The sequence below is a fragment of the Ahaetulla prasina genome, chromosome 5 (assembly GCF_028640845.1).
Source record: "Ahaetulla prasina isolate Xishuangbanna chromosome 5, ASM2864084v1, whole genome shotgun sequence".
Lineage (NCBI taxonomy): Eukaryota > Metazoa > Chordata > Lepidosauria > Squamata > Colubridae > Ahaetulla > Ahaetulla prasina.
This window is the reverse complement of record NC_080543.1, coordinates 99,708,957-99,728,617: the sequence shown is the minus strand read 5'-3', so window position 1 is coordinate 99,728,617 and position 19,661 is coordinate 99,708,957. Positions and strand designations below refer to the sequence as shown.

At 34.6% G+C, this 19,661-nt stretch overlaps 1 protein-coding gene across 2 annotated transcripts in view; it reads left to right on the top strand.

The window, feature by feature from the left end:
* ST6GAL2 (ST6 beta-galactoside alpha-2,6-sialyltransferase 2) overlaps positions 1 to 14,135 on the top strand; it is an 85,633-nt gene extending 71,498 nt beyond the window's left edge. For both annotated transcript variants that reach the window (XM_058186609.1, XM_058186607.1), the window contains 4 exons: positions 452 to 549; positions 2,308 to 2,409; positions 4,602 to 4,776; positions 12,766 to 14,135. In XM_058186609.1, coding sequence (XP_058042592.1) covers positions 452 to 549; positions 2,308 to 2,409; positions 4,602 to 4,776; positions 12,766 to 13,028 — 638 coding nt within the window. In that variant the 3' untranslated portion in view covers positions 13,029 to 14,135. The remainder of the gene's footprint in view (positions 1 to 451; positions 550 to 2,307; positions 2,410 to 4,601; positions 4,777 to 12,765) is intronic.
* The last annotated feature ends 5,526 nt before the right edge of the window (positions 14,136 to 19,661 follow it).

Here is a 19,661-nt window from a genome sequence, read left to right as displayed (position 1 = left end):
GCGTAAATATTTGTCTTGGTTTAGGCTGTTCTTTGTACTAAGTCTTGAGTGAATTTAAATATTATAGTAGAATATAAGAGAAAATGAGTGGTGTGGTGGCCCAGATGTGCAGCCTCACAGTCAAGTGGCTGGGAGCTTGATTCTAGGTAGCAGCAAATATTTCTCTTTCTGGGCACAAAGAGAACATATCTGCTGTGAGCTATGTGTAGGTGTCAGGGCATCCGCCCAGTAAAAGCTTTTTTACTGAAGGGCATCCGCCAGTAAAAGGGATTACAGGGTCATTAAAAGAAAAAAAATGAGAATATAGTAGAAAATATTTGTGCATAAAACCTGCAGATCAAGCATGTATACTAGAATCCATTTAGAATATAGTGGAATTTACTTTTAAGTAAGCATCTATATGATTGCACATGTATAAAAAACCAAATAAAAGTAACTTTTTTCACACTAGATTCTCATGATGCAGTTCTGCGATTCAATTCTGCTCCAACAAAAGGTTATGAAAAAGATGTTGGAAATAAAACTACAATGCGCATCATTAATTCCCAGGTAAATCTGTTGAAGATCCAAATGTATATTATTTTCTAGGAGATATTGACCTTTTTTAAGCAATATGAAACTTAATAAATAATTTCTAAAAGTTTATATGTATCTATCTATCACCATCCACATATTCTACAGAATCTCTTTAACTACTCTACAACATAATTTTAAAATGTATAATCTAAGTTATTAGGTTCTACTATTTGAATTAACTCATATTTTATTTATTAATCAAAATGGATTGCTGCTCGTAGATAGTTAATATTCATCAACCAGCATATCTATTAGCTTCAGTTTAAAATTCTGTTACCGTAGGATTGTAAATAATAAACTTCTAGCTTCATAATACAGTATGAAGGGAAAAAATAATTTTATATCCTATGGATCACATAAAAAGACAGAAGAGGAAAATAAACAGGAAAGCCAGACTCAGTGGCTTTGTTGATTTGTCTGTTCCTATCATCTTTATTATTTCATTCTTTATAAATTGTATTTTAAGTAGACAACTTCATTTTTTCTGCATTTTAGAAGTATAACTTTGTGCTTCCTAAGCAAACAGTCAGGGCAAATCTTTTGGATTGTATAATTTTCCAGATATATAATTTTTATCCTTAAACATGCATGCAAAAATGGTTTGGAGAAAGATGTTTTAAATTAGTTAGAAAGATATTTTGTGCAGAAGTAAATCTGAATTTTTGAAATTTAAAAATGCCATAGGATGTGGAAATTGGATGGAATAGATATAGATTTTAGTACATACTGTACTGCCATTAAATATTCAGACCGTTACACCATTAAAACTCACAGGAACTAGATAAAATAGAGATGACATAAGCCAGCAAAGTGTTGGGAGAGTGGAATGAAGCTAAGAGCTGTAAGTGATTAGAGATTCATGATCAAACAGAATGAATACTCCTTTTTAAAAACCTGCAGCACCCTCTTGTGGCAGGTACATTATTCACTTCAAAACAAACTTCTATTTGTATGCATTTTGAATTTTATATTTCTTAACTATGACTTGTAGCTAATAAATTCCTTACTCCTCAGGCCATAATTATTTCTTAAATACTTGTTGGGAAATATTTCATGCCTGCAGTATCCCTGTATATGCTGGAAAATGACTTTACGTTTTTTTTGCATGGGATCTCATCATTCTTGAGCATACAGGTTGTCCTCGCTTACCAACCACAGTGGGGATTGGCAACAACATCACCGAGTGCTGTCACTAAGAGAAACATTGCATGACCATGCTGCTCTTACAACATCACTTTTGCTTCCGTAGTTAGGCAAATCATCACAATCGTTAAAGGGGCATCAATGACTGCCACTTTTTTTTGACTCGGCTTGTCAGAAGCAGGTTGCGAAGCACACATATAGCAATCATGTGACTGTGGGATGCTGCAACAGTTATAAACATATCTCCAGCTGTTGTAGTTTAACAGTGACAATTACTGATTGAAACCTACACAGAAAAATAAAAAACTGGTATGCTTCTACATAGACAGAAGCATGCTCTTTGGCAGAGCCATTCTCTCTTATTACTTTCTTCCTGGAAAGTGAAAAGAGAACACTTATCTTCTCTACAGTGGTATTCTACATATCAAGTGTGCAAGGGTATTTAAAGTTTCTTTAGGAGGGGGGCATTTAAACCTGATGACAGAAGGATTGGGGGGAGGGAGTTAAAGCTAATTTTTAAGCTAAGAACATAGACGGGAAATAAAGTTTGGAATTTTTAGTAGATATGTGTTTCTTTGCATTTAACAGATTCTTACTAATCCTAATTATCATTTCGTCGGTAACTCCTTGTATAAAGATGTTATTTTAGTGGCTTGGGATCCTGCTCCTTATTCTTCAAATTTGGATAAGGTAAGTCATAAGTTATTGTGTTGATACCATTGGGTACTTTCTTTATTCAAAAGAAATGAGCTTCACAGTCTTCCTCGGGGGTTTTGCCAAAGCTGAATCGATGATTGGAATTGTTAACCCATTTATGGGATGTAGATTTGAATGTTTAAAATATTGAAAGCAATGTTGTTTTTCATATCTCATTGAAATGTATTTGCATTAGCAGAAAATGACTAACCCAAAGTTGTATCAGTACGTAGTTGGACTTTAGCCATTTTTAAATATCTAGCTTTGGGGAATTCTCTGGATTTCCATTTTTTAAAAATGTTTTCTGATTCATATGTGCAAACATCTATGAACATTTTCTATGTATCCCACTATTTCTATGTATCCCACATAAGCAAAGTTTTAGAAAAAAAGTAATAGTAAGCAAAAAAGAAAGGCATGATAATGAAACACTACCATTCACTATTTTATCAAATTTGTTTCCACCCTGCTTCACACTCTGCCTTGTGTTTCTTTAAACTTTTCCCTTTTTTAGCATATAAATGCAGCCACAACTTTCTTGAACTCTTCTTTCCTTTCAGTCCATGTATTTTTTCTTTCATGTACCTCTTTTGCAGCTCAGCCCTCATTCATTTTATTTGCCCAAACTTCCTCATCATACTTTTTTCTGTACTCTTGTATTTGGTCTGCATTCATTCAGTAATTATTCAAAGTTGTGACAATGCTGAACCAGTGATACTTTTGATTGGCCCTCAAAGTTTTAGCCATTGCAGCGTACCCATGGTTGTGTGACTGCATATGGGTGCATGGCAACTGGCTCACACTTCCAAATGTTGCAGAGTCCTGCAGACATGTGCACAAGCAAAGTCCATGGAGAAGCTGGCAGGGAAAATCATAAGTCACTCTTTTTATTTTATTTTATTTATTTTGTCACAACAGTATATATAGGTATAAGCATGTAATAACTATGCGAATTGGATACAATCAAAGCAAACATTAGGACAGGAATGGTAGGCACCCTGGTGCTCTTATGCACGCCCCTTACAGACCACTTAGGAATGGGGTGAGGTCAATAGTAGATAGTCTTTGGTTAAAGATTTGGGGTTTTTGGGAAGAGACCACGGAGTCAGGTAGTGCATTCCAGGCATTAATAACTCTGTTACTGAAGTCATATTTTCTACAGTCAAGATTGGAGCGGTTCACTTTAAGTTTAAATCTATTGTGTGCTCGTGTGTTGTTGCGATTGAAGCTGAAGTAGTCTTCAACGGAAAGGACATTATAGCAGATGATTCTATGAGTTAAACTCAGGTCATGCCAAAGGCAGCAGAGTTCTAAATTTTCTAAACCCAGGATTTCAAGTCTGGTAGCATAAGGTATTTTGTTGTGATCAGAGGAGTGGTAAAGTACAACCTCAAATTTCGTCAGCATTTTCTTAAAGTCATAAAATCATAGCGCTGGAAGGGAACTCAAAGGTCGTCTAGTTGAACCCCTTGCTCAAAGCAGGAGTTTTATACCATCTCAGTCAAAGGATTTATTTATATTCTAGAATTATCTGGAAAGTATTTCAAAATCTCTGCTCATTTTGCTGCCCTTTGTATCAGAACTATCTAAAATATAGGTAGTCCTTATTTAATGATCACAACTGAACCCATAATTTTTTGTCTTGATTTTTTACAGTTATTGAGTTGCCACATGAACTATTTTGTGACCATTTTTACAATGGTCATAAAGTGAATGACTATGAGATTAAGCAGATTGTGTGGTTATTAAGCAAACCATTTGGTCATTAAGTAAATTCATTCTGAAAGAATGGGCTGGAAAACTGGCAAAAACATTGTAAATCATAGTCACATGACTATGCTGCATCCTGTCCTAAATTCAACCAAGTGCCTAAAATGCCACCAGGCAAACCTAAGGAGGCTGTGCGGCTGTTATAACTTTGAGGATGGGTCGTAAGTAACTTTGGGGGCGGGGGGGGTCAGACATTATTTTGAATGGTTGTTAAGTGACTGGTCATTAAATGAGGACTAGCAGTAGTTAATAGTGATTAAAATAGTGATAGTTTTTTAAGTCAAAAATGTAGCATTCTGCTTCTGCTGTGGTAACCACCAAGATTCATTCATATTTACAAAGATAACAATGTGATACCTTAGATAATTTTTGGTGTATGCTAAGCATTCTAAAAAATTTTTTATTTTCCCTGCTAGTGGTATAAGAATCCAGACTACAACTTGTTTACTCCATACATACAGCATCGCAGTAAGAATCCAAACCAACCATTCTACATTCTTCATCCAAAATTTATATGGCAGCTCTGGGATATTATTCAGGAGAACACTAAAGAGAAAATACAGCCCAACCCTCCTTCATCAGGTTTCATTGGTAGGTATGTCCGATGGTAGATTTTTCTCATGAGTTGTGTCTGTGTAAATAATTATTTATATCAGTTGAAATCTTGAATATCAAAATGGTAAAAAAAAAATTACAGAAGCTGATGGAAAGCATGTTGTTCAGTAATCATATCAACTGCTCTTCTTTCTAATTTTTCAACTGCTCTTCTTTCCTAATTTTTTCAGGACACCTGGAATTTCTGGAAAAAAAATCATTTATTATTGAAGTGTATGCCACAACTTTTGTCTATGGTGGATAAGAAGCTTTTACTTGGTTTCATACAAAGATAAAATATAAAATTAATGAACAATGTCTAAAGTGATAAATCATCTTATACCAGGTCACAGTTCAACTTTAGATATGAAAGTATTTCAAACTATGGCTTGCTGGCATTTGGAAATTAATTTAATATTTTAGCTTAAGTAGCTGAAATTATAAATAAATTAGCATAAAGATCTTTCAGTGATATTTGCATAAACATGAAAGAATTTATGAAACATAATGTCACAGTTCAGAGCATACAGATAATGTCAACTTTCTAATAGAACAAGGTCATCCAGCTGGCTTTATGCCAAAGGCAGGACTTGAACTGGGACTTGAACGTCCCTGTTTCTAGCCAGGTGCCTTAACAACAGCATCAGGCTGGCTCTTGCCATTAGTTGGGTCATCTTTTTACGTAGTCTTATTTTCTCACTGTATTCTGTGACTTTACATTACTAGAACCTGCAGATCACTAATAGTGTCATTAGCATAGCACAGATAGATTATTGTTTCTTCCTCTAATTTTAAACCTACAATCATCTTTGAATCCTGCTTTTTTCAATATATATTCAGCATATAGGTTGATTAAGTAAAGAAAGAGTATGCAGCTTTATTTTAGTCTTTTACCAATATGAATCCAATCTATGCCGTGGTAGTGCAGTGGTTAGAATGCAGTATTGCAGGCTAATTCTGCTGACTGCCAGGTGCTCACTCCTCACCGACTCAAGGTAGACTCAGCCTTCCATCCTTCCAAGGTCAATAAAAGAGGACCCAGATTATTGGGGGCAATATGCTGGCTGTGTAAACCACTTAGAGAGGGCTGTAAAGCACTGTGAAGCAGAATATAAGTCTAAGTGCTGTTGCTATTCTATCAAGGCTGTGGCTTCTTGTCTAGTGCAGCGGTCACCAATTGGTGGTCCGTGAGAAAATTTTGGTGGTCCACAGAAAAATTATTTGCATTTTTTATATTGCACTAAATACTGTTTATCTTTTTAAAAAAACTCATATTACTGGTCCGCAGGATTTAAAATTATGAATTTAGTGGTCCCTGAAGTCTAAAAGGTTGGTGACCCCTGGTCTAGTGTGTAGGTTTTGTAAGAGGACAATGAAATAGTCTGGCATTCCCATTTTTCTAAGCATATTTCAAAGTTCAACATGATCAATACAATCAAAAATACAATAATTTTATATGTAATTATGCACATATTTATTTTTGGTATTCTTTGGGTTTTTCAATTATACAGAATGCACCAGCAATAATGTTTTTTGTTCCTGGATCTTTTTCAAAGCAACTTGATGATTTGGTTTTCTCTCTTATCACATAGGGCTCCAACCTTTATTGCATCATCCTAAGCATTATTTTGTTAGAATGTGAAACTAAGGACATACCTTGCAGGAAAGTCTGCTTTCTTTGGTATTTGTGTATAGATTGAACTATTCCAGTCTGTTAGCCACTGTGTGTCGTTTTCCAGCCAGCCAATCTGGACAATGACAATCTGGCTAACAGACTGGAATAGTTCAGTCTGGCATAGTTTAGTTAAAATCTTTACTGATTCTTCTTTTGTTTCTTTCATATTTCTATAAATATATCATCAATTCTTGTAGCCTTCCAAATTGACAATGAAGACTCCTAATTTGACTTAATCATCTAGTGCTAGAAATTTGTATAAATAGGTATACTTATAAATCTCTATTGTGCAGAATTTCAGTATACTATCTTTGGTTGATCTGCTTGGAGTCAGTTAAATCTTTTAGTATACAAAGCTGAAGTTGGAAACTCTTTGAGTTCAAAAATAGTTTGGAAGATTTTTTATTTTTCATGTTAGTTCCCAGGTTTTTAAAATTTTCATTGAAATACTCTCTCTCTCTTTTTAGCAGTCTTCTGAAATTCCTCAGATCTTCGTCTTTTTTAGCATTAAGTTTTCTGGGGGGTAGAGGTTGATTCTCTGAGCTTGTGGGTTGGTTTCTGAACATTTTGTTACCAGGCTAGGTAACATCTTTAGCGGAATTTAGTAGGAGGGTGGGATAAACAGAGAGGCGATGTAGTATACAACATAGCTAAATGCTGACAGTACTACTTGGAGCCTTTTGAGAGATTGAGAGACGTATACATTCTAGCAATCAGTTCAGAAATAAATTGATATATAATTTGAGCTCTATTTGCACCAGATTAAAATATTGACATCACTATGTTTGAAAAAAAAGGTTTTGATTGCAAATCTGCTAAGAAACATGGAAGCAAAGACTGTCCATTTTACTTAGCTATGATAGATACATGTATCTATCACGCGTATCTTCAGGACACAATATTATTCTCAATGCCAACAGGTGGGAGAAAAACCATCCTATTCATGTCTGGCTATGGGCTGTGACCACTGATGGGAACTGACTGTTGAATTACACAGGCTTTGGCTGTCATCCAGAAGGGAAGTGGTTTTGTCCTTAAACAAATTCAGACACAGAAAGATTTGCAGCACTTTAGAGACAAAGAAATGAAACAAGCAGGGATGTAAATCCAGCCTCCGTCAGAAACACCATAAAGCAGCTGCTTCAAAATATTCTGATAGGTGCTTTGTGTGTACCCATGCATGTTTGAAATCAATTTCTTATTTTGGTCCTAAAATACTGTTCAGCCCTGTTGATCAGAAATGCTACTACAGTGAAGTTATTATTATGGATTTCTAACTTGGGGCCCATAAAGTTCACAAATTAAAATTATAAATATGTGATTTTTACTACTTACTGTGCATTTGACCAGAATGAAATGCAATAGACATTAATCCTATATTTTAAAAGAAAGGAGCAAGGATTGCTGAGCAATGTTTGCTAAGTTTCAGATATATATATTTTTTAATATTTGAGAAAAAAACCAGCACCTTCAACATTAGTCTGGATTCCCATACTATCCTTTAAAGTAGAGGCTGGGAATTTTTGTCATTACAGATGTTGCTAAACCACAATTATGAGCATCCTTCCCTAGTTAGGCTGCTAAGAGTTAATAGTTTAGAACATCTGGAGGATCACAGAGTTCTGCCTTTGTGTTACATATCCATTGTAATATTTCCCTTCCTTCAGTCCACAATTGAGCATAGGTAAAGTTCCCCCTTGCACATATGTGTTTGTTGTTCCCAACTCTAGGGGGTGCTGATCCTCTCCGTTTTAGAGCCAAAGAGCCAGCTCTATCTGAAGATGTCTCTGTGTTCATGTGGCCGGCATGACTAAAACGGCAAAGGCGCATGGAATGCTGTTACCTTCCCACCAAAGATGGTCCCTATTTTTCTACTTGCATTTTTTATGTGCTTTTGAACTGCTAGGTTGGCAAAAGCTGGGACAAGTAACGAGAGCTCACGCCATTACGCAGCACTAGGGATTTGAACCAATGAACTGCCGACCTTTCAATTGACAAGCTCAGCGTCTTAGCCACTAAGCCACTGCGTCCCTCACACAATTGAGCATAATGGATCACAAAAGAGTTAAGGGTACCACTTTAAAAATCAGTTATTTGGGTGTAGATTAATTTAATAACATTGTAGGCTCTGAAATCAGCTGCATTTAAGTGACTTATTACTAGTTTCTTACTGATATCACTGAGACTAAAAGTGATCAACTTACTCTGAATCTTACCCTCTTTTCCCTGAAGAGTACTCTGTTTATATTTCAAAAGCAAAATGAAGATTTGGAAAATAATACTCATTAAGACAACTGAAGAAAAGATGAGTGTCTTTCCTATACAAAGGCACCCAGCAGATGTAAAGGAAGAGAACAGAAGCTGGTAGCAGCCAGAAGAACATCTGAATATTCCATCACAGAGGGCTAATACAAAAATGAAGATCCCAGCAACCTTGACAGATTTGTAAACTGTGATAAATGAAAATGATATCATTGACGATTTCATGTTTGGTTTCCTATCTTAAAAAGAACTTTTTTTGTCATAAAACTATCTAGTAATTTTTAATTACACCCAGAATTGTGTGAGTTCAGTATTCATATATTAAAAGCGATTGTGTCTTGTTTTATATACTGTAACTCTTCAATTGTCATTTATTTGAGCCATAATGATTACCTGGTAAAATAGTCTATTGCTGAGTACTGTGATTGCAGAACTAGATATTAAAGAAACTTTTTTTAAAAAATAGTTACTGATGAGTATAAAATTGGCATAGGCTGTAGCATAAATTGCTTTTTGGCTTTATTTTTAGTTTATGTTTATTTTTAGTAACAGCATTCATAGCTTGGAAGGGAGACAAAATATATTTTATAATGTTATTTAGAAAACACATTTACAATATGTAATTTTTTATTTATTATTAAATTTATATAGCCATTCATCTCACAATGTTGTCAATTTTTATTTTTAGAGTTAAATTATCTTAATCTAGAGATGGTAAATGTTTATAAAAGCTTACTTTTTATGATAAAGTATTCAGAGCTTTTGCATCTATTGTAAAATGGTATATTTGAGTTTAAAAGGAAACAACTTTATGGCTTTACTATATGTAAATATTAGACCATTATCTTTTGCTAACTCTATAGAACAGGAAGAACAGGAACAATACAATTTTTTCCAACAAAGGAATAAATTAATTTAAATAAATATTAAATTTTCAGTTGATTACACTGCACTGAGCAATGAGCATTAAAATATTTGCAAATATGGTATTGTAGGCATTAAAGTATTAGAAATTATATTACTTTCTATGCTGCAAAAGGGAGAGTTTGGATAGGTCAGGTCCAAGAAAATTAAGTTATTAACATTAGTTATGCTACACTCCATACATATTTTCTGAGAGAGAGAGAATCTGGCTGAAAATATTCAATTGCCACACACACTTGATAAAGGAATCACATACTTTGAAAGGCTATCGCAGCCCAAACAGGATCATCTGCATGCTTAATAGGTGGCTTACATTTAACAACTTCCAGTGATGGGAGTCTACTGATTTCTTTTGCTATATTGCATATTGAATCAGTATAGGAACAAGATGCAAAACATTCAGTAATCACCTCGGTCCATATCAGCAGACCCATGAAAAGCAGCTCTCTTCTTCCTCTTCTCATCTGGAAGAGATACTTTGTGATGACTAAGAAGACAGAAGCCCAGGCCTATTATTATGCTATCAGTGAGAAAGAAGCAGCCTTCAGACTCTCCCTATCATAATTTGGGCTTCTGGGATTAAACCTTCAGCGCATAAGGACCTCCTTTTTCCTCTCTTTATTTTTAACATACAGTAGCTAGGAGAGCCTTGATTTCTCTTTCAGCAATGCAAGGCTAGTAGTATTTACAGAAGTAGATACATGAGCGTGCACTCCTCCATAATTTTGTCTTACAGTTCTGATGATATTGTATGCAGTTAAAAGGCGAAAATCACTTTGAAGGTCTAATTACAAAGCTGAGGAAAGAATTGAAATCCAGAAAGGGGTTTCTTAAACCAGCTTCATTTCCAGCTAGTTTGCACATGGCATTCAAGCATCTTAAGTCTGCAGTGTAAAAGACCCTGTAAACAAAAGAAATGTCTTTCTGCGGCCTCCAGACATTTTCAGACTATCATGTTGCTCCCTGAATCCCCCACAAGGGTATCTTAGCCAATCTACAGCCTTGGCAACAAAATCTGACCCTGAAACACTGTCATCATAAAGGTAGCTAGACTAATTAAAGCAAGATTCCGATAGCCCTTGAAGATCCTTTAGCCAACTTTCTTATCTAAGCAGGACTTTTGCAATGTTTAATCTGTCATAGCCATCATTCCTTGGAACCAAGAAAGCCTTGGAAGTCAATCCATTCATCTAGAGTAACATCCCAAGAAGCAAAAAGAATTGACTCCTCTGAGTATGGAACCCACAATCCCAGTTTCTTGGTTTTTTATCAACGTTATAACCAAGCCTGTCTGGGTAAGAGAACCACAAATTTGGGAAGCACACAAGCATAATTTTCCAAACTAATAGACATTCCCAGAAAAATCTTTACTGAATCATTATTGCCTACATTCTGGATGAATGAATGATCTGGGCTTCCTTGGGCAATTGGTTAGCCAAGAAGAGATTACTGGACTAGATGGGCCAGAGGTCCAATCAGAAGGGCACTTCCGAAGTTCTAAGCTGTCAGAAAGTGAAAATGTCCAGTACCTAAGCTTCTACAAAACGGAGCAGCTGTTGCATTCACTGTCAGCAAATTATTATTCTTGAAATATATTTTTCAGTATTCAACTAGGGAGGACAATCTGTGTATATGTTGCTTTTATGCACTTTTTAATGTCTTGTTTAGCTTTGCTTTATTCTTGCATTTTTTTTCTTTTTTTGAGTTTATATTTTAATTTTGTAAATAAAAATTTAAAAATATTGAAAGAAAAAGGAGCAGTTGTTAACAAGTTGCATTCACTGTCAGAAGAAACAATTCAGATAGTGTTTTCTATGTACTAATATCCAACTGAATTATAAACAAAGGTTCAACTTTATTTTTCCATATCTTTGTTTTTATCATAGTTTAAATTCAAAGTATAATTGTTTACATACAAGTTGTCCTCAAATTACAACATTTCAGTCTTAAGCGGTGATGATTGTAAAGAGGGTTACGCTGTGACCAACCTAATTTTACAACTTTTTTTGCGGTGGTTAAACAAACCAATTGTTGATTGTAGGCATGTTATAAAAGACTGTTGCATGACTGGGACACTACAAATGGCCATAAATGCAGGCCAATTGCCAAGCACTCAAAATGTGGTCATGTGACTGTGGGTGGGGCATGTCAGGCAGCCATTGGAATTTTGGGATTGAGTCATAAATTGCTCTGGGAGGGTCCATCATAACTTTGAAAGCTAAGCAGGACAATTTGGGAATAGATAAGAAGCTGTGGTAAACTATATACAAGTTGATTACAATAACAGTTTGTTCACAGAAAATTTTGAAATTTTAATCTTGCTGTTTTATTATTGTTTTACCTGTTAACTATTTTGTCATTAATGTAGTGGATAGATGAGAGGTTAATAATCTGCAAATAGAATTAATAGTTTAACAATTTGGGGGTCTTTAGTATTGTAATATATTTAGCAGTATTCAATTGGGGAGATAATAAGTGTAGATGAGTTAGTGGTTTTTAATGCACTTTTTTAATGTTTTGTTTGTTTAGTGGGTTTTTTTTTAATTCTTGGTGTTTTTTATTTTAACTTTAATAAATATAAAAATAGGAAATGATTTTTGAAAGCTGAGCTGTAAGTTAGGGACTTCCTTATTCAGGAGACTTTATAGGAATTTGAAGGAAATGCCTGTATAGACCCAGTGCTTGCAATGGGAGCACAATGTCTTTTTCAAAAGTTCAACATTTCACTAAATCTTAAAGTCAGATGAGAAAATGGAATGTCTTGTTGATTAAAAATAATGCAGAGATTTGCTACTATTTTAATAAAGGATTATGCTTATCTTGCAGGACAGAATTTAGTACCATATTCTACTTTTTATTCTAATACACAGTTATGTTATTTTCCTGTTTATGCTGTACTTCATGCTCCCAACTCTAGCATCATCCAGATCTGTTGGTGACTCTGGTTTCTGGTACTTGCTATTATAACCAGGTTGAAGCATGATTCTTTTCCTGGTAACCAAACATGTACATAACAAGGTATAATAAAAAGTTTGTAACCTATGAAAAATAAAGGGGAATTGACATTGTAATTGCATATTACAGTCTGTGGCGAAACTGCAGTTATGTATGTGCTTTATTTTTAGGGATTTTCATCATGATGTCCATGTGCAGTGAAGTCCATGTGTACGAATATATTCCATCCATCCGACAAACTGATCTTTGCCACTACCATGAACATTACCATGATGCAGCTTGTACCTTGGGGGCTTATCACCCGCTGCTTTATGAGAAACTGCTGGTGCAGAGGTTGAACACAGGACTCAAGGAGGATTTATATCGGAAAGGGAAAGTGATTTTGCCAGGGTTTCAGTCAGCGAGATGCCGACGACGGTTCTGGTTCCCATAAGAATGATATCTTTCTCAAACAATGTGCAATAAGGTGCTATAGTCATACTGATAAATAGCAGAAATACTTGAAAAATGGATCCTAGACTAACCAGTCTTAAGTCTACAGTGTGTAGTTAAGTAGTAGGCATGATGGAAATTCTTGTTTCTAGGGCCTCTTAGTTTTTCTTTGCAATGTTTCTAAGATGTAGCTTATTGAGAAATGCAAAATATAGTGAAAATCAACTTGAGTATTTATATATGGTCTGCCAGAAAACGCTTCTTCTTACATGTGTCAGATTAAAGCCTTTTAGAGGAAGCATTTTATTAGTTTAGTGTAATCCAATAAAACAGTTCTTAGAACAGAAATAAAAATGGAATGATAGCAAAAAGTTCTAGCCTAGGATTTCTATCCTTTCTCTCTCCTAATTTTTTTAAAAAGAACAATAAAAAGAACAAAAACTGGATATGTATTTAATACAATGAGCCATATTCTTTTCATTCTTTATTTCGTCTAGTGCTAGAACATGGCATCCCAGTCTTATAAATATTTTGTGCTAGTCTATTTTCAAATGCATTAAGACTGTATTTGATTAAATATATAGATAGATTTATAAGTAGATAGGAAAGAGTGACAAGAGAGAAACTACCTATGATTTCAGAAAACAGTTTATTATTTTGACCTGATGCATTAGCCAAAAAACCCTCTAAAAATCCGCAGGGGGAAAAAATAACCTGCAGAGTGGAAGAGAACATGGTTTATATACAGGAGATTCCAAGTTAAATTCCAGCATCTCTAGCTAAAGCTAGGAAAAAAAATCGAACCATTGCCAATAAGTATTGGATTAGATCAGGGGTGTCAAACCACAGTGGCCACACCCAACCCCGTTTTAGCAAAGGGGGAAAAAGTCACGATATGTCAAGTGACGACAACATGACACCATGAGTTTGACACCCATGGATTAGATGGATCAGTGATCTATGAAGCAGGTTGTTTGCTGTAAAGCAACTTATATTGATTGAGGAATATTAAAGTGCTGCTTTTGCCTTTGACAATTTGTCCAGCAGGGAAAATAGATATAGAAACTGATACTGATATGAATCATTGAAAAATGTTTATTAGAACAAACTACATCTAATCAATCGTCCGTTTTTATTCCAAAAACAAATAAGTTGATGCCTCAGGGAAGTTCAGATGTAGAGCTTAAAGTTTATAGACTCCTATGGAGACAGAGACTTCCTCTGAATCCAATATTTGGGCATTAACTAACCATTTTCTTAAATGTGAAGATCTGTTGAGCTGCCTTGCCTAATTGCAAGTGAGTATTTGGCATTACCAAAAATATTTACTTTGTACCCTGACTAAAATTGTAGCTTTTTAAAAATTAGTTTGGGTCAAGATGAACAAGGTTGGTGTTTCAGAACTACATAGGAAACACTTTTAAAAAAAACACCTGGAAACACTATTGTTTACTAACTAAAATAATTTACATAGTACACATTTTTATGATATGCATATCATAAAAAGTATCATTTGATACATGGCAGTATACTTTGAGCAGTCACTTTAACCAAATGTCATTTGATATTCCTTCTAGGATTTTTATTCAGTATATAGTGCCAAATGGTCTTTTTCCAAGTATTGCCCGTTTTCCAAAATATGGACTAGCACAAATTTATGGATGCCATGATCCTACTTTTAAACTAAACTTTGTTTTTTATGCACCATTTCAAATATTCCAATGCAACCACTTCTGCCATTTAAATTGTGGTTGTTTATTCTGTCAATTACAATAGCCGTAGACTGTGACGTTTAGAAATATATTCTTGGCTCTTCTTCTGAGATTATTGGTTTTACAAGAGAAGAGCTCCTGTATATTTTACTCCTACGTAATCTGAGGGGATAAATAAGAAAAAGAACAGGAGGATATCGGTAGGCCACTCTATTCTTCCTAATTCTGTGTTACTAATTTTTTAAAATGTCATGAGTAGAAGAAAGCAGAATGAATTATAAATTATTGGAAGTTTATTTCTTTTGAGACAGTAAATGAATGTGAACTAAATGTTAAATAGAATGTGTATATTTTTAGATCACCTTACTATATATACAAAGAGAGGGGGAGAGAGAGCTCGCGTATGTGCATTTTGGTTTATCTATAAATACTACATTATTAACATTTGTACTATAATTCAGTGAAAAATCTCACAAACGTATGTAAATTCTGTTTAAGAGTTTGCTTTATTTGCTGGTTTAAAGAATAAATACAGGTTGTCTTTGACTTACAGCCACAACTGAGCCCAACATTTCTGCTGCTAAGCAAGGCAGTTGTTAAGTAAGTCATGTCCTATTTGATGATCTTTTTGCCATGGTTGTTAAGCAAATCACTACAGTTAAGTGAGTCATGTACTTGTTAAGCAAATTTGGCTTTCCTCATTGATTTGCAAATGACAACTCTGGGTCACTCCAACCATCATAAATGCAGGCTGAAGTTGTATTAGGTGACTGTGGGGATGCTGCAACAGTCATAAGTGTGAGAAATGGTCATAACTCACTTTTTTAAATGCCATTATAACTTTGGTCATTAAATGAATGGTTGTAAGTCAAGGACTACCTGTAATTTTTTTTTTAAAGGCAGGGATTGATTGGAAAGGTAAGTTTCAGTTGATACAATGACTATACTGATAGCCTCACTTATCTCTGTATTGATAGCGATACAGGTGAAAAGCTGCACTCATTTTCTGTTATTTTATGGTCTATACTTTCCACTGTGAATTTTTTAATGTGGTGCTCTCGATTTTTATAAATAATGCCTTCAAATGGTGAAATTGAAATGTTTTTATGTATATTGCAGGGAATTAACTATTGAGCCAATTTTTCGTTGATAGACAAAAACACAATATTCTTTAAATTGTATTCTTCTAATCTTATATATAATTTGAAGGCATATTTAAACTATCATTGGTCTTCCCATTAGCCTTGCTTTCTGAAATCTTGTTTTTTAATCATAGTTTATATCCAGCATGTGTGCTCTTATTCTGTCAGTTTTACACTTAAAAAGAGTAAAACCCACTTTAGACGTAGAATCCAGTTTCCTATGAATTTAAGCTTTTATGATGTTAAAAGGTACAGAGTTCTTACATTCAAGATTAGACATTCAAGATAAATTGAAAGTGGGGTCACTGTTTGTTGGAATTTTAGAAGTCAAGGTTGCCCAGATAAGATTTTTCATTAGCCTGGGAGAAGAATTGTATTCTCTCTGTGGTCTTCACAGAATCCACAGTGTTGCTTAGTTAAGTCTCTGATTCAATTTCTCTGATGGAACCTGAGCTGCCTTGAACTCTGAAAATTTAATTACTTTTAATAATGAGTACAAATAGCCCTATTCATATATAAACAATGCCTTCTTATGAATCAGAAGAGTTTTCCTGGGTTTAGTTCTAAAGATAATATTCTAGTACTCTCAAAAGGATTTACTTTCAAATAGAAAGTTAATCTTAATCTTGAGGCAATTACAAAAATTGGAAGATGAGAAGTATTTAGTATCATTTCAGTTATATAATGGTGGGATTAGTACAGAAAGTCCCTGGATGACTTTGGGCTAGTTGTTAGCCTCAAAAGAATAGTTGTAGAGGGAATTAAATTGAAAAATAATGCTGTGCAAGTTGCTTTGTATTCCTAGAGAAAAATATTGATGTTGCTGTAGCAAGCAAACATAATACTTAAATCATACTTTAAATCAGAATAACAGAATTGGAAGGGACCCTGGAGGTCTTCTACTCCAACCCCCTATTCAAGCAATAACCCTATACCATTTCAGACAAATGATTGTCCAATCTCTTCTTAAAAATCTCCAGTGTTGGAGCACCCACAACTTCTGAAGGCAACTTGTTCCACTGATTAATTGTTCTGTCACAAAATTTCTCCTTAGTTCTAGGTTGTTTCTCTCTTTGATTAGTTTCCATCCATTGCTTTTTGTTCTATCTTCAGATGCTTAGTTGACTGTCTCTTCTTTGTGGCAGCCCCTGAGATATTAGAACACTGCTATCATGTCACCACTAGTCCTTCTTTTCATTAAACTAGACATACCCAGTTCCTGCAACTGTTCTTCATATGTTTTAGCCTCCAGTCCCCTAATCTTCTTTGTTGCTCTTCTCTGCATTCTTTCTAGAATTTCAACATCTTCTTTATATCATGGCAATCAAGATGCACAATTTTTTTTAAGCCAAAAACATGGTTGCCCCTTGAGTTGCTATCCCAGGATAGCCTACCAAACAGTGGATAAAATTAGTAAAAAAAAGTAAATGACTGAGGACAGGACAACTAAATTTCTACTACTTTAATTAAAATTAAATGTGTTAATATGATCACATCTCATGGACATAACAGGCAATAGAAAGCCTTAGCTTCTGTGCTGTGTTCTTTCCTTCTGGTGGAGTGATGAGATCACTCTTCTTACTTAAAGTCACTATAATTTGTCATTATTGCACATCTATATGTCTGAAAAGTGAAAATTATTGTTAGTTTAAATTATAGATAGTTGCCACAATCGAGGACAGAGCGAGGAAGTTCTTTGTCTTTTTTGGAGGAAGTTTTCTTAAAAGCAAAATCTTTGATAATTATGTGAAATTTACTTGCTTATGCTATCAGTGTTGACTTCAATAAAGCAGCATGAAACCACTTTTTAGCAACTATATTGTCCAAATTTAGGGGCCATGAAAAATAGCTCTGTTGCTGCAGATGACTATCCTGATTTAAATTTAACATAATTGATTCTTTGGCAACATAATAAAGTACATGGGAAGGGGATGTGTTCATGCCCATATATAAATATCCTCATTCCAGATAATTAAACTATGGTTAGCACAACCTTGGCAAATGTTATCTAGTATTTTGGCCTCTAGTTTCTATCATCTCCAATTACTGGAATGGAAATGGTGAGGATTACAGTCTAAAACAGCTAGATTTAAGAGTTGAATCCAAATGACTGTATTTCAACTTTAATGAATACATCTAAGCACACTTATTTGAAAGTATAGTCTAGTAGAGTCAGTGGTATTTATTGCCAAAGGGAGGTTTGAGTTGTAAATATGTGTAGAGAGGTGAAACTAAAAACTAAGGTCTTAGTTTTTTCTCATAGATTGATTATTAAAAGCAAGCAGAACAATTTGGAGTAATTTTAAGGCAATCATGGTAAACTAGATTCCAGAATATAAAGCCTTGCTTGAAGAGGTTTTGAAGCCACAGAGCATCAGATTTATATTTCATACTTAGCACCGTATTTCAATTGGGCCAAAGATACCATGTCAGCCCTGTGGTATCTTTGGCCCAATTGAAATACGGTGCTAAGTATGAAATATAAATCTGATGCTCTGTGGCTTCAAAACCTCTTCAAGCAAGGCTTTATATTCTGGAATCCAGTTTACCATGATTGCCTTAAAATTACTCCAAATTGTTCTGCTTGCTTTTAATAATCAATCTATGAGAAAAAACTAAGACCTTAAGTCAAATATCTGATGCAGATATTAGTATTATCTATAGATTGAAAAAGATATGTATTAATAAAGAAAATATATGCATTAGTAATAATTATTAAAAGAAAGTCATCTTATTCAATATAAAATATTAATGAATCTACGGGTAGTTCTTGCGTAACAACCATAACTGTTGCTAAGCAATGCAGTCATTATGCAAGACATCATGTGACCATGAGGGGCTTACAACCTCATTCCCACCAGAGTTATTAAGTGAATCACCTTTAGTCATTATGCAAAACATCATGTGATTGTGATTTGCAAATCTATCACTGGCTTTCTCCTTTGGCTCTAGTTGTTGGAAGCCAGCAAATGGCAATTTCATAATTGTGGGACATTGCAACAATTGAAGTGTGATGAAACAAACAAGGCAGTTGTTAAGCAGGACTACCTGTATTGGAAAATATTCTGGCTCTATATGATATTTAGCACTTGAAAAATGCGCTAGTTTGAACTCTATTCAAAATTTATTCTAGTCACAGATTAAACTTTGAACTAGGTAATGCAATTCAAAGTTCCTCATTTAATTTGATTACAACCCATACTTTTTACCAGTTTAAATACACAGGCATATATATTAAAAAGTATGCCAGTGTGATTTTCTAGTGTTCCAGCTGACCATGTACAAGCTGACAACGGAGATTCAGATTACTGTTTTCTGGAATTAAAGGAATTACACTTTGGGCAATTTTTGTAATAAATTTCCCTTTCAGAAATAGAGGTGGTCATAATACTGTCTTCAGAGTAGCAAAAAATACCTTAATAATTGATTAGATTTTAGTAACTGATGCTTCTTGAAAGTTTATGGAAAGAACTTTTAATATTGCAGATTTCTGTTGTTTAATAAAGGACTGTCTCCTATATGGTTAGATCAAGGCTGGTTCATGCAACAAACTTTCCCTTTTGGAAAACAAAGCAAATGGCCTCAACCCATGGCTGAATCTATTGAATGACTGTGTGATAGGAGAATTGCTCTTAGTGGGAATCTTTCCCTGTTGAATTTTCCACTTCCCACTGCAACTCTCCAAGATGTAGCTATTAATATTCAGTTTGATACTCTGTGGAAAGGACCTTTGGGGGGAATAGAAAACTGCAGCAAGAAGTAAGAAAAGTGAGTTGCACA